The sequence below is a fragment of the Pagrus major genome, chromosome 22 (assembly GCF_040436345.1).
Source record: "Pagrus major chromosome 22, Pma_NU_1.0".
NCBI classification, from domain to species: domain Eukaryota; kingdom Metazoa; phylum Chordata; class Actinopteri; order Spariformes; family Sparidae; genus Pagrus; species Pagrus major.
The window spans coordinates 15,040,419-15,064,515 of NC_133236.1; the positions used below are offsets into that span (position 1 = coordinate 15,040,419).

At 39.2% G+C, this 24,097-nt stretch overlaps 1 protein-coding gene across 1 annotated transcript in view; it reads right to left on the reverse strand.

Moving 5' to 3' along the window:
* Positions 1 to 23,582, reverse strand: part of LOC141017717 (disks large-associated protein 2-like) — a 45,469-nt gene extending 21,887 nt beyond the window's left edge. Inside the window, exons 1-4 of the mRNA XM_073492448.1 lie at positions 22,497 to 23,582; positions 13,586 to 13,803; positions 11,093 to 11,246; positions 9,485 to 9,704 (exon numbers count right to left, since the gene is read on the reverse strand). Of these exons, the coding sequence (XP_073348549.1) occupies positions 9,485 to 9,704; positions 11,093 to 11,246; positions 13,586 to 13,803; positions 22,497 to 23,567 (1,663 nt within the window). The 5' untranslated portion in view covers positions 23,568 to 23,582. The remainder of the gene's footprint in view (positions 1 to 9,484; positions 9,705 to 11,092; positions 11,247 to 13,585; positions 13,804 to 22,496) is intronic.
* Between the last annotated feature and the right edge of the window lie 515 nt (positions 23,583 to 24,097).

Here is a 24,097-nt window from a genome sequence, read left to right on the forward strand (position 1 = left end):
AGCATTGATTTGTGGTGGTTTGTAGAACAAAGCTGTTATGTTGGCCATAATCTGCCTTGCTGCATGCCAGGATATTCAAAATAAAGACACACTAAAGTGTGCTGATTTTATTCCCCTCTGTTCGCTCAAAGAAAATGTATACAATGGTTAAAGCAAGAGGGTGATTCACTACTAATACCAATGAATTTCAAAAGAACTGTAATATTAAAACAAAAAAATAAAAACAAACCAAAAAAGAATTTTATGGATTGTGTAAAAGGCTTCATGCACATCCCAGTTAGGGTTCATTATGTTCCAGTTGTGCAGAAGAGATTTAAAATGGAACAGTGACTTTTTCTTTTTTATGTCTCACTCTGTTCCAATGCAATAGAAATGTGCAATAATGCCAGTGTGCTAACACAAGGCCAACATGTGCACCAGTTGTCAACAGTTTTGTGAGGTTTGTTCTTCTGGGTTGTTGAACTCATTATCCAGTACAAGTACATCATCTCGAAAAATTCCACTGGATTCAATGTGGAAACAGATGAAAACATTTAAATGTATTGTACATACTTAGTGAGTATGACAGCATTTTAAGCTTATGATATATCTTATTTTAGTGAAAAATGTGAATGAGTCAGACAAAATGTATGAAAAACTGTATAATAACAACATATAAAAAAGACATAATAAAACGGTTCCCTACCAGACCTACCGTACTCTCTACGCCCCCCAGCTAAGCTACGGGCGCCTAAAATGGGGGGGAAAAAAGAAAAAGGAAAAGAAAACAAACAAACAAAAACAAAAATGATAGCTTAGTAGAAAAGCAATGCATATCGAGAGGGTCAAACTAAAAAGATACTGTGCCTGGCCCATGCTGTGTATTTGCGGTGTGTTTAAGTGTGTACTCACTATGGACCCAAAACATTTTTTATTAATACTATAAGTCAGTTTCATCTTTGGATGCCATTGTAAAGCTATGACCCCCATTTTGTGATTTAAATTACCATAAACATAAACATCATAAACATTTTAATCAATTGTTTTATATCAATTTATGAAAAATACATAAGGCCAATAAAAGTCGTAAAGGAAAATTCACAAGAAACACCACAATAAGCAAAAAAAGAAAAAAAGTATCACATACTGGTTTCATTTGTTTAACAAAATAAGCATAAGCTAACAGATGCAGGCTAAACTATGGTTTTCGAAATGATGCTTTATAACTCTGACAAAATCTGATTCACTGAACAATGCAGTCTGAGATCCCTGAAAATTGCAACATGATTGATGTGAAACAGAGTAGCACGTTTTCTCCAAGAAACCTCGAATAAATGCAGGAAGAGAACACAGGGGTAGAAAAGGATTTATATTCAAGCAGTGTTACATGTTCAGGTGAGATCAGATTCCATCCAAAAACCTTTGTCCTAATAGCTGGACGTCACAGAGTTGGCACAGTTGTTGCATCAGATCTCTGGATGACAACAAAAATGTAAACATAAAACTCATGGGGGGTAATTGACTACATACTGTAACATATTAGATAGACAATTCAGGATTTCTTACAAATTATTATATATTTTCATTACACAAAATATGGTTGCATGGTCAAAAAATAATGGTAAATACCCTTTTTTCTCTCTTATCTTCAGTCTCTGTTAAATGTACATCTTTCATGTATATATTTTTTAAAATATTTAGATCAGTATCTGTATTTTTGCTACATTTAAACTTTTTTTAATAAGGGAAGGGTCATTTCTTTGGGCTAAATGATGAAATAATAATGAAACACTGCTTTACACCTATTTGCACTGTAGCATGGGTGAGTTCGTTGGCATCATTTAGGCTAATAACATAATTGCAGTTCAATTAGATATATTTTTGGAAGATGGTTAAGCATTTGTACAGCATTTCCAATTCTATAATCACAGACTTTCTCTTCTAATTTTGTTGTAGTCAGTAAATAAATTGCCAATGGGTGATGCACTTATGATCGTTCATTTCTTTTGTATATGATGTCACAAAGCACACAAATGCTACTGCTAAGCAGGAATCGCAATGATTCTAGTATACATATGAGCTAAAATGACCGAAATATGAATGAAACAACTGTTTTGCAGGAAACACTAAAACAACTTTTAGTGTGGCCTGTGGCTCATGCAAAAACAATGAAATAAAATATTTTTTTATTATTTTTAAAGAGCCACTAATATTTTCTAAAAACATTATTTCATTCCCGGCATTGATGACTTGCATGAAGGCTTAACATAAACACCTAATATCTATAACTGCAAGTATTTAGATGACATATAAATACAACAAAGAAGAAAGGACTTGCATAGAATGAATGAATGTTAATTGGAGACATCATGATTGGCCAGTCTTGAGCACCTTTAAATTAGTTTGCAATCCCCAAACAATGGGGAAAGATGTTAGTAAGGAATGCCACTGCAATCCCCTCTTAATCATTTAAAAAGCAAAAATATGAACACAAGCCTTCTAAAGTTTTTTTTTTTTTTTCATATATACTGTATATATATATATCTATATATTAAAATGGTTATAGGCTAAATGTTGTCACAGTCATATGCCTTTCACTGAAATCATTTATGATTTATGCTAACCCAGCTTTTGGCCGGTCTGTAATGGAAAAAAACTGAACTCATTTTTTGGGTCGATTACAACAATAAATAGGCTATAAGCTTTGAAAAAATAGGCTTTTGTATTTGTGGAGAATGGCAACAATACCTTTAAACTTCCTTACTGATTTGTACCGAAACCTCTAGTTCCGAGTTATGGAAGTTGTTGCCAAAAAATCACCAGCAAAACGAGCACTAATGCATTGTTCCTCTGTAACACATCTTTTAGATTATCAAGGCAAAAAATCATTTAGCTAGGCATTTAAGCTCAGGTTTAATGAGTTACTGTAACAGGTGTATGGGGTGGAGCTACTGCAATGACTTCAAAAGGAAATGATTGCCTGTTTTTCTTTTGTGGCTTCAACTTTAATTTTGATCTTACCTCTAGTACAACCTTTGTATGAATATCATCTTTTCAAAATGCCACTTTTTCTGCAAGTATTGTCTTTTGGTCGTGCAAAGGGGGAAGAAGATCCACTCTCTTTAGAAAGTGAGAGATGATGCCTCTCTTTTATTAAAAGTCCTTTTCAAAGGTTCACATTTCAGTCAGGGGTCTGATACATACAGGCTTCCCATGGTCCTGTGCTGCAGTGATCGTCCAAAGATACAGTAAGTGCTGTCAAGCTTGGAGATGTTTGTTGTTGGCCTCAGCTCCATGGGCCTCACTATCAACTTTGGTACGCCATCTTGGTACAACAGGACAATGGAGCAGATGAGTGGTTGAGGGGAATGCCAGTGGCAAATGAGCAACTGTTAGTTTATGAGTAACAGACAAAATGAGCAATTAGCCAAATATAGCAGATGATTGAGGGCTCCCACCTATTAAGGTTCGACAGGAGCCCAGCTAAGCCATCACTAGTGAGGCGGTGTAAGTACATTCAGTGGTACTATACTGCACCTCTGGGGACATGTCGGAGAGGTAGAGGCCCTCAGCGGCTCTGATTGTCTATTTATAGGGACCAATGTTTCTCTGTCATCTTTCAGCAGTGATGAACCACCCCAGCATGAAAAGTTACTTTATCACTAAAGAAATGTGGCATTTAAAAAAGGTGAATATGGTGGAATTTAGTCTAATCTCTAATATAATTTACCATAACAGTAAATCCAATTCAGTATTTGTTTGACCTTTCCCTCTAAAAGAAACATTAATGGATAGGTAAGACAATTGACCAAACATTTGAAAAACCTCCAGTCACCACTGCACAAAAAACAATAGGCGAAACACTGGTATGAACTACCAACTTCCTTATGAGGTGCACAAACAGGGTGACCATGATGAAATAAATGGAGACAAACCTAGAAGACTGGAAAAAGTGCTGTGTTTGGTTTAGAACCACAATTACTACAATAACCCCTCTCAGCGCTGTCAGAAATCAGTATGTCTAGAACTGCAAACAGTACAAGTATTGAATATAAGTTTCTCTATATACAAAATGGTACATTTATATACATATACAGAGTTTGAAACATGAATGCAGTTTGTGCAGGAATGAACTGAAGCCAATACATTCATACTTTATGATCACTATTTGTCCCCCTTACTCTTTTCCTCTCCACATGCTGTTAGACTTAGAAGTCAGTCACAAATGATTCAACATAAACAATTTAAGCCGTGGACTAAGTCCACAAAGCTTTGAGACAGTGTCATCCATACAGTGCTCCAGAGGATGAGGCCTTTACAAATTTTATAGGGGTTATTATAAGGTGTCATCAGCACTATGCATTGTTTATTAAATTATGACAGTTACTTTATGCTGCGCAATTCACCAGTTCTCAATTAAGAAAACTTTTGTAAGTTGGAAATTTTTCAAATTTCCCATTTCAACTGGTACTGGCTACGAAAAATGAAGGCCATGGCAAAGGAATGCTTTGATTAGAATAACTAAAGAGTAAATAATATATCAATATATTCTTTAATAATGTTTTCATCTTTGATGCATTCATTAAAAAACTAGGGTTTATAAAGTTATTCACAGTATTTTTTCAGTATACTTAGGTGCTTAAGAGAATGTTTCTACATGAAGAGAAACTGGAATGAACATGAGCTATTCAAATTCATTTGCAGAAACAGACCAACTTATGCATCACCTCACAATGGCTGATTATTGAGTTTTATCATTTTATTAGTTAGACTTTAATTGACTTTTTCTCTGAAGGTTGGGTGTTTAAGACAGCGGAGAGAACATGATGCTGCACTTGTTGGCACTTGAGGATCTGCACATCAGCCACATTCTCTCTCACATTCTTGTCACCTCATTCAGGTGTAAAACAACATCATTCTCTTTTATTTCATGGCTAAGCAAGACACTTGTTAAAAGATTGCTTGAACAACATTGAAACCTGTTCAAGAGATGACAGACTCTGTGTCTGCATAGAGTAAAGGGACATCTAACAACAGCACTGCCTTGCCTTTCTTGGCAATTGTCAGGTTTTTACCCTGGCTCCCTCACCTCATTTTACAGTATGCGTAGGATGGGAGTGATTAGAATGACATAGACAGATATGACATGGGTCCACTGGTGTACTTCCTGCTCCACAGTTCTAGACTGGCGCTTCTGTGACCACCGGTGTGGCCAATTGTGTCTGGCTGCTTGTAGGCCTTTTGCTTTTTGTTGATCTCCCATGGGAAGTCCTCTATTGGAATAGGGCTGGCAGGGCTGCCTGACCCCTCTGGCGTGCTCTCTGGGGTTCCCTCTATAATCTCAATTCGGGGTGGTTCCATCAAATCCATAATGCTGAAGGGTGCTGGCTCTGGTTGGCACATCACTGACTTGTCCTCTGTGTTTTGTCGAACAGACCAGCTTGAGCCGGCTTGAATTCCTATGGACACTCTGTCATCTGTTTGTGTGGTGCTGTCACTGCAAGGCTCCCGGCACAAAGTCCACATGTTGTAGCACTGAGTAAAGTTGAAGAAGTTGCTGTTGAAAGTCTTCAATTCCCCACAGACATCTCTGCGCAGCTCCGCCAGCTCATAGCGCATTGCTGAGATTTCATCCTTCCACTGCAGGTTGAAGGCCGCAACCATGTTGGCAGACTCTTTAAAGGCCTGAATGGCCTGAGGGACTGGCGGCTCCGAGGTGGATATGGGTGAGGCAGAAGGGACCCTATATGAAGGCGGGGATGCCGGTGGGACTGAGATGGCTGTTACGGTGGAGCTAGTACTGTGCTGGCTACGAGCAGCAGCAGTCTCTCTCTCCAGCCTCTCCAGCTCTGCATAGGCAGAGGAGCTTGCACCATCATCATCCTCTATCATGTCGTCATTTAGTAAAGAGGTCCCATCCACAACATCATATCCCTCTGGAAGACAATTTGAATATGCAAACAGAAGGACATTCAAAGTGAAAGTAACAGCTGGAGTGTGATTTGATCAGGATTCTGAACTAGAAAACAAACACATATCTATGGAAAACATACAGTATGTGAGTGGCAGGTAATTCAATTTATCAATCAATTCAATTGATCAGACCCAATGGATTCCCATTTGATTAGAAAGATTTAAGGGTTAAGTGAAGGTAGAACACCCGCCATATCCTGGTGTGCACTTCAAATGTGACTATGTCTGCTTCAGACTTGTACAAAACCAAGAGGTAACTGAGTAGTGTAAGAAAAATCACAAAATTACAAATGTGAAGAAACCATTCACCGTCCATTTGGATCAATATGTAAGTGGAATTCATAACAACGTGTTTTTGGGAATTGCTTATTGTCAGTAAATTTTTGCATAAATACATTTATTTCTCTACTTTCTATGGTATTCAAGTATAGATTTTTACGAAAAATCCAAAATGGCGTAGAGTGTCAATTCCACGTAATAGAGCTACTTCCCGGCAGAGCCAGTACAGAATACACAACACCTTTTTTGAAATCGGTTCGTGAGTGCTTTAACTTTGCTAAGACAATAATGATTGTCATTAAACTCACATACTGTAGGCTTTTCACAATGTTTTTACACTGCCTTCTCAGTCATCTCAAGGCTTCTTTCCATCTTTTCACTGCACAGCACAGCAAAGAGTGGAATTAAACATGAAATACATCAATCATTGTCAAATCATGAATCCATTTTCTGAGAGCCCTTTTCTCAAAACATATCAAAATGATTCTCAGTGACTTGAAATTTGTGCCATTTTGTGCAAAAGAAAAGATGTAAAGGGAGTAGAAGAATCACAACCCACTGGGCCAAGAAGCAGATATGAACCCTATTGAACATATCAGGTCCAAGGTGGCAGATTAGACCATGTGGAGTAAGTAACCCAGTGAGGGGAGGGGTCACTCCCCCCTTTAGGGCTGCACCAGGGAGAGGCTGCAATCCCACAGTCAAAGACAGCTGACAGACTCAATGCCAAGGGTTAGACTTTGCCACACGTGGCCTTTTTAAAAGAAGTCAGATTTCATGGAAAGAAAAAATAAAGTTTACACATGTACAGCAGACAGATGCTGCTCTCACAAATGATTGGAGACAGTGGCAATGCGATAACATTCAGTGCTATTTTATGGTTACGATATGAAGACATTCCGAAAGGTTTGGGAAGAACATCTCTCATACATTTACACTTACAATGGGGTCTAAGCACACTTAAAATAGAGACATGGTAAACAACTCACAAAAGTCAGCATCGCATTCAATAATGTAATCAATATTCAGAGGTATCAGTGTTTTTGAAAAGAATTCAAGGTGTCTGAGGTTTTGTGAGTTGTTTGGAACCGTGTTTGCTACCTCGGATAACATAATGAGATATTTCTACCAACTATATATATATAAATATATATAAACTCTATGTATCTATTATTTATACTGAGAAGGCAGTGCAAAAACACACATATACATAGATATATGTATGCGTGTCAACATTAAAATACCTGCAACAATCATCACTGATGCCTCCAGTTGTTCTTTCCCCCTGGTTATCCTTCAAGAGATGGATGGTCAAATGGAGAGGGGTTTGCTGCTCGTCTGCCCTCATGGGATCCCTTCCTCACTCAAGAATCCACTAGCCTCACACGAGATTTGGTTCATAGGCCGTTTACAAGTCAATTTTAAACTAGCACTTAATATGAAAAACATGATTCCAGGAATCAATATTTTTCTTAGCCAAGTCTGAATAAGTTAGTTTACTTAATTTTAAGGCCACTATTCCCTCAAAACAGCGCAAAGAGTACACCAAAGGAGATATGTTATTTACAATATGTCTGATGTAACTAATTACCATCCAGGGAACCCTTACTCTTGGTTGCTAAAACCTTATCTGACATATTATAATTGATGCATCATGCCAATCTTGAAAATACAACTTCACAACATACTGTGCAGTCGACTGCTTGTTTTAGTCCATATAGAGCTGACAGATTTGGAGCAGAGAGCTAAATTAATAGAGTTCAGCAAATAAGACAGTGGGATTGGAGAACACTCTTTTATCCTCGAAGAAATCGTAGATGGAAACCCAATTGAAGATGAAAGGATTCCAAAAACAAAAGTCCAGATTGCACAAGAAAACAAAGCCCACAAAATGAGTAAAAGTGCAAATGTCTCCAATATTAAATTGACAGAAAAGTGTACAAAAACAATAAAAATCCAGGTCATAATATTTAAAAATGCACTTAATTAAAGAAAAATGTTTCAATAGGGTTCATAGCTTTACTCTTGCAGGTAAACACCAAATGCACTTAGTGAGGGAGTTACTGCAAAGACGACCCTGCTTGCACAAAGAACCTGAAATGCTAATTTTAGGGATATATTGCTCGCACTGTGTCGCACAAAACCTTGACATACTTGTGTGTTGAATTAAAAAAGCAGCATGTAGTACAAATAAAGACGCGAGTCCATAAACAAAATTGAGTTAGGATCCACTGTCATATAGAAATCGTTGCTAACAATTAAATATTTTGCTCAATTGAAAGCTTGAAGTTGAAGACAACAGTCATTCAGAAGCTTACAGAATTCCTGTAATAAAATTAATATACCATTCATGGGTTATTCTGATCGAGACTGCTGCTCTAAAGTTTCATGCAACACAATACAACAATACTGAAAATAATCAAAGGTTGTGCTTCTCAAAATGGATATGGATAACACCAGCAGTCAGTTCATTTGTGCAACCAGCACGTGTGAATGTGTGTGTGTGTGTGTGTGTGTGTGTGTGTGTGTGTGTGTGTGTGTGTGTGTCTGCCCATGTTTTAGTCTCTAGAGGTTGTTGACTTACCTTAAATTGGTTACAAGATTAGTTTTTTTTATTTTTATGAGGTCAATTACAAGGTCAGTGATAAAGCATATACTAATGCAACAGGGCAGGGGGGGGACAGGTGGAAGGCTTCTCCACTGTATCCCCTCAATACAAATAAGTCAACAACCTAACACTCCCCTACCCCTGGCCCATATCAGTCTTCACCCCTCCCTAAATAACTCCCACGCTTCGCACAACACATATATAACACCACAGTTTAACATGCTTAGGGTAGGGCCTGCTCCTCTTAGGCATGCCATGTAATGTGGCTGTGTTGTGTTGTGATATTGTGCACCATGGGCGTGTGTTGCCATCTGGGTGTTAATGCGACCCTCCCACCCTTATCCTAGTCTACAGCTTGGCAACACCACAAGTGACCAACCAGAAGCTTGGCTAATGATGCATGAATCATGCAAAGTAACACACAAGCAAGTCCATCTAAAACATCGGAAGTATGCAGAGGCAAAAACAAACGCACGCACACCATAGCTTCCAAAGAAGATAACTGGAATCATTCAGCCCGGCATCTCTGAAGCTCAAGGGTTCCCCACTGTACATATGTAGGTATGTCAAGTTTGTGCGCATGTATAGGATGTATGAGGATATGTAGTCTAAGCCCTCTCTCATTTAGGGGGGGGATTGTTTTACCTGTTGTGGATCTGAGAGTTGAAGTGACAGTGGAGGATGTCATTGAAGGCAAGCAGTCGTCATCTTGGGAATAACCAGCCTGAATAGCACGGAGGTAACTGTGGCTTCGAGTGCGGAACGAACCAGGCAGGTCCAAGGCCTCCATGGCCTGGGATTCTACTTCACTAAAAACGGACTCGCAAACTGACTCAAACTGGCCATTGATCTCAGTCTCACTCACCTGAGAGACAAAAACAGGAATAGCAGTCCTTAATTTTTCCTCTTCCTTTCTCTTTCTCACTTTGATTCTTCCCCTTTGCACAGCAAATATGAAGGAGTGTTAGCATTAGGAAATGCCACTGTCAATTCCGACCTTAAACTGAATAAATGTCAAGATCAAATGAAAAAAAGGGCAGATGACAACAATAAACAATCAGAAATATATTCAGCTTATGTTATAAAGCATTCCATTCACCACATACCCACCCAAAAGTACTGTATACTGTATCTTACTACATAGAAAAAAGGAAAAACACACTGCAGTCTCAACTTTATCGTTTATCACTAGCAAGTCTCTTAGAAATATTGTACATTCTACTAGCTGACACAAGATGAATTAATTTGTTGATGTCAGGCTCATGCAACAAAATCATGTCACTATACAAACAAGCTACAGTATCTATTCAATTCTGTTCTATCCTGTCTTGTCCACTCCTGTCTTCAGTCCATATAATCTCATTTTCATTGTTAAACATACTTAAGTATATTACAAAAGAGAGCTGGGATTGACTATTATTTGAGATCTTTTTCGGCAGTTATTTTTCATTAAACTATGTGCTAACACTGGCAGGAATACGCTGCTAGGACCACCTTTGTTTTGGACAAAATCTCTCCTACTCTTGTTACTCCTTCTCCATATGGAGGCTTTTTCCTGTGTCACAAATCTTCTTTGCAACCACGTCCTGTGCCACCATGGAGGTCCAAAACAGACTTGCACAAATGATCCAACTGTATAGATTCATAGCAGGGAATGAAAAAGGGGAAAACCTGAAAAGATTAGTTGTGTGATGTTGGGTTAGACATGAAGTTGCTGTGTCTCTAGCCATAGTATCTGCTTCTAAATGTTAGTTGTAGTTTGAGAAAAATAAGCTTGGGTTAATCAAAACAAACTGCTGCTTTTGGCATTGTTGGATGGCTAATTAGCAGGAGTACCACACTGACAGGAGAGTGATGAATCGTTTACAAATGACCTATTCCAGACATCCTGGGGCCGAATCAGGATACAATAGTGTAAAACTGATATCTTGGTATCTCAATGTGTTTTTAAAAAAATATATTTTTCTCTCACAAAATACTAAAAAACTAACTGTAAACAACATTAGACGGTGTCACAAGTAGGCTATCGATTAAAGCATCAATTCCTCATCCAAACACCACAAATTAGTTAAGACTTGAGACAGGCTGTGTCAGCTAAACAATCAGCTGTGGACCTCCAATATGGACACCTGTGGATGTTTTATGTCTCTGTAATTCCCTCTACCCAAAGCTACCACATACAACAACATAGCATAAGCTGTCATTCATGTCTCCAGGTGTTGCCTCTGTGCCATGCGTGCGTTTGGGACTCACCTGGCTGACGCAGCTAGCCTGACTGAGGGTGCTGACGGCGCGCATGTAGCTCTGGTTGCGAGAGCGGAAGGGCGGGGGATGAAAGGAGGCAGGGTCCAGCGTGACACTAGGGTGGGGCCGCATATCTCTTGTGGTTTGCAAGTGGTAGCCCTGGCTGAACAAGGACAGGGGGTAGGGATAGATACGATTGCATAGTTCAAGAGCCACACATTGACCATCACTGGATTACAATGTACTTGACAAATGTACATGGGCATGGAGTGTCTTCTCTGTGGTATAATTCATGATTGAAGATTTCTATCCAAAATAAATATAAGCCACTTGGATGAGTCATCCCCTCACGACAGTATCTGAACTCCTCATCAACATTGTGCTATTTTTAATGACTTGAGTTGATAGCTTCTAGTCTAGCATCCTGTGAGAAAACAGTCATTCCTCCATACTGGAACTATAGAGAGCATGTGTACAGCTTTTCTCTGGAGAAACAATGAGAGCTAGGAGCTGCAATAATAAGGGATTATTACACTCTCCACCGGAGGCTAAAAAACAAGGGGGCTGATTTGTTTGTGGACAAAAGCTGAAAGTGATCAGAGCCCCGCTGAGATGATGGTAACAAAAATAGCACAGAGCAGTGAGTGGCAGTAGGGATGACGGATGCATGACGCCTCCCTGAGGTTCACAGATTTTGGTTATATTTGAAAGTCACACTGCTTGAAAACAGTCATAAAGAGAAATAACCTGAGTAAAAACAAGGTGAGCAACATTTAGCTTCGTAAGATTGTGAAAATGAAGCGTTATCATCCTGTGGGTCACAAATGCACTCAATGGAATATTAGGTAGTTTTCTGCTGGTTTACAAGGCAGCAAATGCTTGTCAACACAGAGAGATGATTAAGAAATGATTAAAGAGAAACGAGTGTTGAGTAAATATCAGTACAACAAACTTAAGCCTCCAAAATGACCATAAAGTTGAATTAACACCTCTCTTGAACAGTTCAACAAAAAATGAAAATTACAACCATCATGATAAAAAGGATTAATTGCAAGGCTGTTGTAGAAACATACTCAATACTTTGCTGTATTACTGGTCAGACACATCTCTGCTACCTTTGTCATCCTACCTTAACACAATAGTCAGCACGTTTTATGTATGCCCTTCCATGTGTCAACAATTCATCCATCCAGTAAGCCCGGACACATTTAAGCCTGCTCTCTTGAGTCTGACATTGTGACAGTTTTGCTACAGACTTGTCAACAACACTGTGATAAGATGAGGCACATTGCCCGCGTAAGATGTTGGACAAATATTGGAACTAGCAGACGAAAAAGGTCACAAACACAAAACTACATTACTGCAACGTTCAGCAGAGCATTACTTTATTTGATGAAACAGTCGTGGATTGAATACTTAGCCAATCATGTGATTTTAGACCAAGCTAACACGTACGTACAGTGCAGCTCTATTTAACACCTTAAAACAATTGTCCAACCATGCATAAAATTATGTAAGAAAGAATAATAAAAAAAAATGTAATTTTGTTGCCAAACAACTTCACTTGGAATCAGAAGATAATGTAAACCCCCTTCAAATCTCTTACAGACAAAGGACTTTCCAACGATATGGAACCAATCACAACATTTGTTTACAATAACTTCAGGTAGAAAACCCCTGTCTCACTTAAGCTTACATACAATTGGCAGTAATTTTCTGTTTTCACTATGTTATTTAAAAAGTACTGCTATGAGATCTCATTAATAACAACTCTTTAACTAACTAGGGTTGGAGACCTAATTTACCTGTTGGACCAATGACTAAAGAAAATGACAGCTTGAGTTTACAAAGTAGCAGTTATTCTGACTGCTGGTGAGACATCAAAGTTAATAACAAAGCAACAAAGTACATCAAATAATCACAGCAGAAATGTCATATGGGTCAGACCATCATGTTTAACTATATGTCTTTAAATGATACAGTTGTAGCGAAAAATGACAACAGAAATAAACACGCTTGCTAATTTCACATATCTCCGCAATGCAAATCAACTGCCACTGTCTACCCGGAAGTGACTGTTGTTCTTATCCTGACGTCATAGTGATTTAGTCCATTAAAGCTTGAGCTAGCCTGCAATGCTAAACCCTAACCATTTGTTCTTATCTCATTGTGTAGACTATGAACCATCTAGATCTACCACTAACCCACCAACAGTCCAATTACTACCTCTTCAAAGCTGAGAAGACACACAATGCAACAAATTCTAAGCCCAAGAAAAAAGCTCTTCATTTGTTGGCTTTAAAGCAATCACCATTTCCTTAATAATAGAAATAAATGTCAAGTATGAAATGCAATCCACCCTTTTGCATCATTTTGCCTTGTTTTCTGCGTAACCTCTCAGCGTCCATTAATCCATTAATGGTTGTTGAAAAAAATTGGAATAAACTGAATTCAAAACACAGCTTTGGCGGCAACATATTTGACAAAGGCATCCAGGCCTACCTTTGGGAGTCTAAATGGGGTCTCTGCATGGCTGATTTGAGGACGAGAGCATCAGGCCGAATGCCCTTCTGTGGTGAGGTCTTAGGGCTGGTGTCAGAGTCACCACTTTCATCATCCACCTCCCCCATAGCTTTGACGTAGCTACTGCTGCGCATTCGCCGACACGGGATCTCCTCATCCTTATCTCCTGGGTATCCACTCCATTCATCCTGGGGCACCTGTGGGAGATAATACAACTGTAATGAATACAACACATTCAGAAGCATACGTGTATAATACTCTGAGATTTTATTTGTTTACTTGAGCCAACTGTCCTACTCAAAATATTAGTCCAGTACAGTGAGCTACACCAGAGACATTTTTTGCACGTACAAGGGGCCCAATTAGCCACATGAGTGTGAAAACTGTATCAGACAAGTAGTCAGATATGCACTGGCTGCTTAACCTTAGACAAACCCACTGGATGTGACTCTTATAAGTGGAGTCAAGCTAAGTACTGATCTGCAACAATGATCAGGGACTATTATAATTCTTGTGAAAAACTATTGTATGTGAAATGACTTAAAGCAACTAAAGGAGTAGCTGATGTTTCCACGAGCCTCATCTCATGCATGTACCTTACAGTTTAACTTTCATATTAGAATATACATTATATTATGTTGTAGAATTATTCCTTTTACTTTGTAGGCATAATGAAACCAACAGACCTGGGAATAATTCTGAATTTGTTTGCTTGTCTTTATTCTTGTCATTACTGCATGTGGTGCCTGGGGGGGCCACAAAGTAGCTGCTTCGCTGCGCTCTGTCAATAGCTCTGAAAAATTCAAACATATTGTCCCTGTCCATGGTGCTGAAACATTCAGTTAGGTCTCTCTTTATGCCGTATCTTAAATCATTGCCTGCTTCCTTCATTGTACTTTGGCAATTTGGTGCACTCCAAAATCTGAATGTCAAATGTGTAAAATGTATGTAGTCTATTGTAGCCTAAAAATGATGTCAGAAAAATCTATTTTCTTTAGGGAATTTTAAGCATTTTCTAGCTGACTGTTTGTCAAATAGGTGTGGAAATTTTATTAGGTAAACAGTTAGATAAAACAATGTCAGCTTTAAACAAAACAGGGCCACTGCAAATACCAGGTTGGAGTAGCCAATCTGTTCACAAATAAAGACTACTTTACTCTCATATATTTAGTAAAAAAAGAATTGCTGCACAGCTTCAAAATTCGTAGCTGATATATTAACATATTTAACATGAAACTACTAATTTTAGACCTAAAGAATTTGGCAATATTATCAGTTGTTTTTTGTAACGCAAGGCCCCTGATCACATAGACTCATTACAGTCGCCTTGAAAAATGCCTGGAAAAGCCTGTTTTGGGCAAAATGCTGTGGTGCGCCTGTGGAGGGGGGCTGCTTGTGCAATTGGTCACCATATGTAATTAATAGAAAAATGGTGTTTTGCACATATTTCAACTAAAACAGATATATTTACACCTGCAAATGGTATCTAATTACATAATATATTAATTACACTTTTCATTTAAATACAAAATCAATCAATCAAAGATAAATCATATATCGTACACATATCTATTTAATTGAAGGGAAAAATGTGTTCGCAAAGGCAAAATCTTTGTACTGCGTAGCAGGAATCATACCTATAGTGTGTTTATTGACTGTATCGTGTTTCACTTTTACAATTCAGAGTTTTAGAACCCACATGTAATAACATCACTGTAGCACATAAACCACCATTTACTTCTAAACAGATAGTAACTGAGAAAAGGTCCAGGAAGGCAAAATAGTGTAGCACCAGGTCATATTTATGCAGCAAGCCAAAGATTCCTTGCTGTAAAACACAATTTTTGCGAATACTACTTTTTCCAAAGTTGCCTGAATAAAAAAGTAATTTTTATGTTGGGGCACAGCTGACATGTTGTGCTCATGAAGTGAACACTAAAAGTAGAATTATGCATACATGGCTTCCCTCAACTGTAAGAAGATTTGACTTTAGTCTGCACTTGACATGTCTACATTCAAATGCCATCTGGAATTAATTCACAGCCTTTTAAGGGGGAAAGAGAATAAAATTATTTCTGGTAGATAATTAGGTTACAATGTGCATTATTTTCATGTGACAGTGAGTCAGGATAGTCCCAGTTCATTAAAGCTCCCTCATTTGCTGTTCTAGGTCGTTCTCTGTTAAATCCTTCGCTGCACTAAAAGCCGTGGGTTTTACATTTCCGACAGCAGCAACAGCGGTTAGTCTGGAATAAACACAAAAACTTTGTGGCCAATGTTTATTAGCCTGACGCTGACTGGAAGTGTGTGGGAGAGTGTAAGTGAAAGCTCTGTCCCATCTGTATTTTTTCGACAAGTGGGTGGTAATAACAAGGAGCACTACATCCTGTGAGAGAACTGGTCATGCACTGTGGATATTTAGTATACACAGAGAAAAAGATTGATAGTGCTTTGGGTTATAAGCAGGACCTTAGCAGCAAGGCATAATGTATACATATGTTTTGGTATTTTTGCATAGGTTTTCCACAGACGTTCAGGTTTCTTTAACAATTGCCAATATTTCTGAACTGTGCAAACTTGAGCGCTGCATCAGAAGAAACACAAATACAATCTTCAGGATCATTTTAGGTAACAGCATTCACTTTAGTGGTCTGGAAGATTACTTCTTTCTTCAAACATAATATTGTTAGGTGCTGAGCTGGACCAACTGGTGAATCCTTAATTAAAATGACTTCTAATAAATATCAGGTTTTCAAGTTCTACCAATCGCAGTGTGTCAGTATGTCAGCATTTCAACTATTATAACTTTAATATTATTCGCAATCTACTGTTCAATTCATTCATTTTAATAGAGTCCATGTTTGTGGTTTGGGAGAAAATTAATATGAAGTACCGTGTGAGATTCATCAGCACATTTCTAGAAGGAGCTCAAATACTACTTTACATCTGCAGGATCATCAAACCACTTAAATGGGATGGGTAAAACAACCTTTGAGAGTAGCACTCATATTTTAAATCCAAACATGGGCATGCTTAATTCAAGGATTTGTAGAAAAAGATTAATAGAATTTGCCTCAAACTCTTGGCTGTGATGCAGTTTCTGTAGTTTTATGCTTGCACAGCAAAAGCTGCCAGTCACACCCCTGAGGCCTGAGGGCTGTAACTTTTTAAATCAGCACACTGTCATTAATGGCACAGCGTCACCGCTGGCACAAAAAACATATGGGCTCTTAAATTAGCTTTGACTGACAGCCAAAGGAGCACAGCAGATATTTTTGACATACACTGCCTTAAAATCAATTTTAAAATGGTGATTAAAAACTACAGAGAGGATCAACATTGAAATATGGATACGATCACAGCCATGACATCATGTAGCATAAATGGATTTTCCTACTGTAAACAGGGACTGTTCTTAACACTACAGCATCAGGATTAACATAGTGATTAAGTGATTGTGTGCTAATTACTGTACACTGTGTGGTGTCCTGCTACAAACGTGTACACATAACCAAGTGATGGGTTTTAATTAGATTTAAATGTGACAGAAATCAAGGTAGAGTACATCCAGTTTAACGCTTAATTTTTGGTTTGTCATATTTTATATACTGTTCACATTTTACCTGATTTTACTGACATTGCACTGTGATTAATATTGACGAGTTACATTATTCACAGGATCTAAATCAATGCCGCACACTGACACAATGAGGCTTTGTGATGCTGAAGATGGTGATTTACGATGGCATTGTGTGACAAACTACATGCTCTGGCACAATATTGATCAAGCATCTACTAACAACACTGTGTTTGTGTGTGTTGCCACTGTAGCAGTTGTCCCAGCGGACAGGGCAGCCTTTGCTCTTGAAACAACAGCCCCAGGCATAGGACTGTCCCTAATGATCTGCATTTTACTCACTTTACCCAATCATAAAGTCTCTGCCACTGTCGCTGAACTGATCTCGCAGAAAGCAGAATGGCTGAAACCCCCTTTTTATGCCTAGATGTAGAGTAATGCTTTCTCTATCACTTCTGTTCTCTCTGTCTGTTGTTGTCTGCCATCTTCCCCCCCTTATTCTTTAGTTTAACAACCAATATGCTCTCCAACTTGATGGCCAGCTCCAGCTGGGCAGACAGGTGAAAGATAGGACAGCACAAGGCACTTACATGAAAATGATTTACATTTTTCTCCTCTATTGGAGGTGGCAAATGGGAAAACATAGTAAGATTTAAAGATGCTAATAATAGCACCCATTGCTTTCCGCAATCATTAATCCAATATATTTTACTCCATAAATGTTTTTGTAGTCAAGATGAAAAAGTGTTCTGAAGCATTTAGACCCCATGTTACTAGAGCTCTCCTTTGAAACCGAAACAAATGAGCTTCTTTTGGGCAGCATGGCTCACTGCCTCACCACTGAAACATCACATTTCGGTATGCAATAGAAGCAGATAAAAGATGATCATTCAGTTAGCTAATGTTGTGCACCATTTTTGGGTGTCACCTACTTAAAAAAGAGAAGGAAGTCTTTTCCAACCGTACCTTATTTGGGAAGGTAAAATGGAAATTAGCTAGCCTGCTTTTGTCCTCCTTTAGAGACCTATCAGTAAAATTATCACGCACACTAATCTGCTATGCATACAGTTATCCTCTCCCACACGAGTGGAATAAAATGCAGCAATTGTCTGGAAACTAAATTAATCAGGCTTAAAGACAGCAATAAAGTAAATTAATCATTTTCCTCCTAATTCAGAGTCATTGATTGTCTGGGGCTGTGGTTAACAAGACAGCCATCACTCATGGAAGCATTGTGCTAGCTCATTAGCATTACCTGAAAGACCACCAGAAAGAATCTGTTCAGCTGTGCCCCTGAGGCAGCTTGACAGGCAAGCTGTTTTACACCATCATTAGTTGCTACTAAACTGAGAATACTTTGTATAAAAACAACTTTGGGATACAGCAGCATCTCACTGCAGAGATTGGTTTTGTAAAGCCACGCAGCAGATGTTAATGTGTGTCTAGCACACAAAACAGTGACCTGTGAAACTGGCAGGACAATTTGTAGTTTGTGAGTGAATGAGTCTTGTAATTTCCTCCCACACTAGGCTGGTTAGGTGCTGGCTGTTGAAGTGGTAAGATGTGCAGTTTGTTGAACTGAAGTAAGATTTTGACAGCTTACTCTCCTACTTGTTACTGCAGTAAACAAGTGCAGGATGTTAAACTCCCTTTTACAGGAGTGCAGATTATTACCAACATTTGTTTCCATATTTTACCTGGAGCATGTACTCAAAGGCAAGTGCCCTGTTGGTTTATTTGGGCATACTGTACCACATTCTGTAAATACACAGCACTTCAAGAGACATCATTTGTTGCAATGGCCACTGTATTCCTCAGGGAGGACACCAGCTAAGCCTTTAGGGATGTAACAGTAGATACTCTAATGGAGACATTAAGAGGAGACAAAGTTCCTCCCCAGGTAATCCTTTCAAATTCCCTGACATCGCCTGAAGGATTTCATTATTACATTAAAGCGAAAGCACTACCCTGGCTACATTTCAGACAAGGAAGGACTAGAACATATGATTGATTGAAGCTAGATGATTTATGGGATACTGCAGAAACCTTGTACAGTTGTGTTTACTACACACTCAGCACTGTTTATCACCTTCAAAACATGCCTCAAGATCTCAGAACCAGGCAAAACCATTATTTATTTACATGACCAAGTTAGATAAAGAAGACGTCTCATAACTAGTTAAAATTAGTCTTAGAAAAGTTGAATCACATTTTAAAGAAAGTAGGGCTGCACAGTTCATGGAAATATAATCGAAATATGACCAAGTGCAATATCCACATCGCAAGGTAGCAGCATTATAAAGATGTGCTGTAGTGCTGCAGATATGCCCTGGCCTGTAAGTAGGGATGGGGCAATAAAAGATTTTATCATGGACTGCAATGAAAAACGCTCACAATAAGTTGATCAAGGTGAATTCTCATTATCGGGATAATCGGGAATATCCTTACATGAACAACTCAAGAAAGCTGCCTAGCTCGCCGATGTACAATCCTATATTGGTTTCCTGATTTACAGTATTATGAATTGCCTAAGCCTGTCACTTTGGCTAAAGGCATGGCTTGCAAGTTTCCACACTAAGGAACAACATGGAGAGGTTTTACTAAAAAAAGATGTGTGTCCTGTCTGCGATGCAATAAAAATATTTGTTTCCTCACAGAATGTAAGGTAAAGTGTAGTATATTTTAGTCCAATTTAAGATTTTATTTTATATTTTTACGAATATTTTGATGATTACTGGGATAATATCATGAATCGCAATTATGTTGGACAGGATAATTGTGACATGAAAGTTTCATATTGTCCCAGTTTTGAGGGTTTTTAGTGAAAATGAAATGCAAAAACGATAATTTCCCTCTTACTCTGAATCATATCTCAATATCTGTCAAAATAATTGCAATATGATTTTCTGACCACATCATGCAGCCCACAAAAAAAGTAGAAAAAATGTTCAAATAGTAGTTTATAAAATCACAATGGAACATTGCCACAATTTATAGGTTACAGATTATGCTTCATTACATTTTTATCCTTCACTGGAAGACACATTCTTGTACCTTTTCTATGTTTGTCTGTTGATGTTTCATGATTCCTGACTTTCACAGTAACATTTAGTTTAGTTTGTATTTTTGTTAACAGTCACTTTCACATAAGCCGTAGCCTACAATAGGGGTTGTTGGCTTTATAGGAATCTAGCCTGAAGACCGACACCTAAAAAAACAAGATTATGTCAACAACTTGCCCAACACTGACCTGTCCTCCTCATCACAAGTGAACACAGACCTAAAGGACCCAGACACATCAAACAGATAAAATCCGATGAGCACACAGTGAGTGTTGACCACGACCCCTGTGTACAGATCTCCCCTCACTTATTCCACTGAATAAGGCTCTCAGTGTGGACACGCTCAGTGCAGAATGTGCCCATGTGTCAGCTGCTGGGTCTCTGCCTGCTGACACATAAGCTGGTCAAATGCCAGTGAAAGAGCCTCTGTATTGACAGAGTCTTTCTGTCCACATGGCACACAAACAACTGCAGTTTGTGTGGCTTTGTGTAGTTGTACACTCGACATGGCATCAAAGTGCATGAACTGGGCAAAGATTCAGTGAGTTTTCCCCTGGACAGGAATGCATCTATTACCTAATAGAACTATTTATTTATATGAGTCCAGCACCTTTCAAATCCAATGTCATTAGTTTTTTATTTTTTATTTTTTTATTTTTTTATTCTTGTTAAAAAAGACGGATGGTAGAATTTGATCACAGTGTATAACTCAAATTTCCTAAAATCAGGTGCAAATGCAAGCGTGAACAACACATTTTTGAAGAATGTGTTTTGATGATGTGCACGATCCTCATAGGGCACAATGTGAAAACAGGGCTAGAGCAGGATGAAAGCAATGTAAAAGTAGAATACATACATCATCTTCAGTGGGAGATGGGGCAAGCTTTAATAATGTCTGAGCACTTCAGCTCTTCTCATCCCCATTACAAGCAGTAAACCATTTTTGTACTGGGCTGAGAGACGAGTCCAGACCGACTTGAGAAGTGCTTTTTGGAGGCGCAGAGTTCCAAAGCACAAACATAAAGCTAGTCCCCCAAATATGTTAAAAAGTCCTGATGATGCCCCATTTTTGGAAGGAACTTAAATCCCTGTCACCATGTTGCCAATATTTGTATATCTTAAATCACCAAAAGGTTAATCAATTTTAAACAGATAATTTCATTTTACTGTGTGTTAATGATTCACTCATTATGAGTCACTACGGATGAGAGCATTTGCTAAGTGCTGAATTTTGAAAATGAAAAGAAATTGAATCAAAGATAGCCAAAGTCCCAAACACTTGGCTTTTGACTGTGTTTTTGAAGCCAGTACCTGTGGCTAATCTAGTTCAGTCTCTTAATGTGTCAGTGGGATAGCAATGACAGAGGCCTAAAAAGATGCATAATACATAACTGCTGTTTTAATGTGAAACTTCCATCAGCTTAAGACACCAAACCTGTGTTTTCTAAGTTGCATTTTAGCTGAGGTAAATCTTTATTCTTATGTCTTCCACCATCACATTGATGTCTTCATCTCAATAGACAATAGCTCCCTTAGGTGACTACACAAAGGTAATCCTGGTCAAATATATTGGCTTCTCACACACTGAACACTATAATTACCCTCAGGAGAGTTACAGAAAGAAAGGTGGGATCTGAAAGGCCTCCCTGGCATGATTTCTAATCAATACATCAATCACTGCATTTCAATCAGAGGGGCCTCTGTGGGGATGAGTGGATATTGATCTCAGTTATTGTTTGTTATATTTTCAGATAGGTGATGTTCAGGGTTTCTGTGCATTTAGTACCCCATTCTATCCACCACTCAAATTCAGCCTTGAAATGCTGTCTATTTAATCATAGTTAGCTCTTTATATGTTCAGCAGTGACAAGAATCCCAGCGAATAGCTTGGTTGAAGGCTACATATTTAAATTTTCGAACAAAGAGCTGTCCCATTACTGAGTTTTAAGGTTGCATGAACAATCACATACTGTGCGTGAACTCTTTAGCTCAATGAAATCCACATTAATAATAACAAACTGTTAATTTTATTTCCAAAAGGCCCAACTGAATGTAAAATACATGACCAGGGTTTTTTTTTTTAATGATGATAGTTGCATACACACAGATGCACACACAAATTGACTAAGGTTTCCATTCACACACAGTAGAGCGTTAAATCACATTTTGATATATTAATGTGATGTATTTTTTCTGTTTTTTCTATTTTGTTTCCTTTTATGTCAATTTAAAATAGTAAAGTATCACTCACCTGCAGGTAGTGACATGTCCGCGAAGGCTTGAGGTCTGTGTGCATCATGGGTTTCTCTAGATTAAGCGATGACTTCCTATAGGCCTCCTTGGCCTGGCTGACTGTCAGTGTCGACCAGGAGCTCCTCTTCATGAATTTGCCCTCAGGCGCCATGGCCATGCTCTCACAGGCCGAGCACTTGACATCATTGTTACTCTTAGAGGTCTTGAGTGACAGGTCTCCGAAGTGGTGGCTGTGCATGGAATCTGGGTAGCAGTGGCTGACATGTTCCCCGTGGTGCCGCGACATGACACTGGGTGTGCGGTAGGTGCTGTCACTATCCAGGTTGTCATCAGAGCTCCACCATCCGCCGGAGCGGTGCTTGCGTTCTTTGCTCTTGCTCCTCTTGCTACCGTGTTTGGTGGAGTGGTGGCCATGATGGTGATAACCTCCACCTCCTACCATATCTCCTTTTGTGCCGTTCATCTTGGATGATCCCTCCAGCGAGTGGGACTTGGTGAAGAGCTTCTGGACAGAATGAACAAGGTGTCTGATGCGGCCAGGGCTCTCGCTGCGTTGCTCAGTGGTGGTGGATCGCTGATACTGTAACGTGTGGAAGCCATCGCGGTGTAGTGGCAGTTGTTTCTCAAACTGGTCTAATAGGTTAGCAGGAAGGCGGTTGCTCTTGGTGCCAGCAAGATGGGAGGAGGCGGCCGCCGCAGCCGCAGCAGCAGCAACAGCTGGGGAGGTGGCAGAGGCTGTGATGGCAGCGCAGTCGTCCCGTGTGGCTGAGTCATAATACTGAGAGCTGTAGTGCATTCTGGGGAAGGTGCTGCTGGAGATGTGGTCAGATGGAGCAGCTGGGGGCATCATGACAGGGGACATCATCATGCAGTCAGAGTGGATGGAGCTGCGCGGCGAGTAGCGGTGGTGGAAGTCCATGGGGCAGCTCTCTGTGGGGCTGAGCAGGTAGGACGAGTGGCGGGATTCAGAGCCATGGTGAGTGTGGAGGTCATGGACGTGGGGGTCATAGTCCAAGCCATAGGGTAAAGGGATCTGGTGCTGGGAGCGGCTGCCCGATAAGCCCTTCATGTTCCTGGCTGGAGGGAGGCGTCTGCCTTCATTGAACTTTCGAGACGGGGACCAAGGAGAAAACTTCTGGTCTATTTCAGAGAAGAGGAAAGAAAAAACAGGAAACACAAATAAGATACATGCCAGCTGGAGAGAGGATTGCTCTGAGCAGCGTTCAGGAGTTACTGTTGTTTCCAATCCAAATCTCCATAAGCTGAAAATGCTTTTGTGGCTCACCTAAAATTACAAGCAAGAACATGACAGATAAATAATCCTATGGGATACTTCATTCACTCTACATTCTCAGTGATGAGAAGTCTCTTTATCTCAGACACGGACATTTTTGTTAGGAGAATGGAGACACAGATATATTTCTCAAGGAGTCTCTTTTAAGACAGGTAGAAATCCTTTCTCTTCTTCTTGAGGCAAAGGGTTTCTACTTTGTACTTAATGACACACTGTGTCAAATCTCATCTCATCTAAAAAGTAGCTCCTCTTCTGCCTTCGAAACAGCTTGGAGGTTTTAAAGCTCAGTGAAAGGGAATTTCACT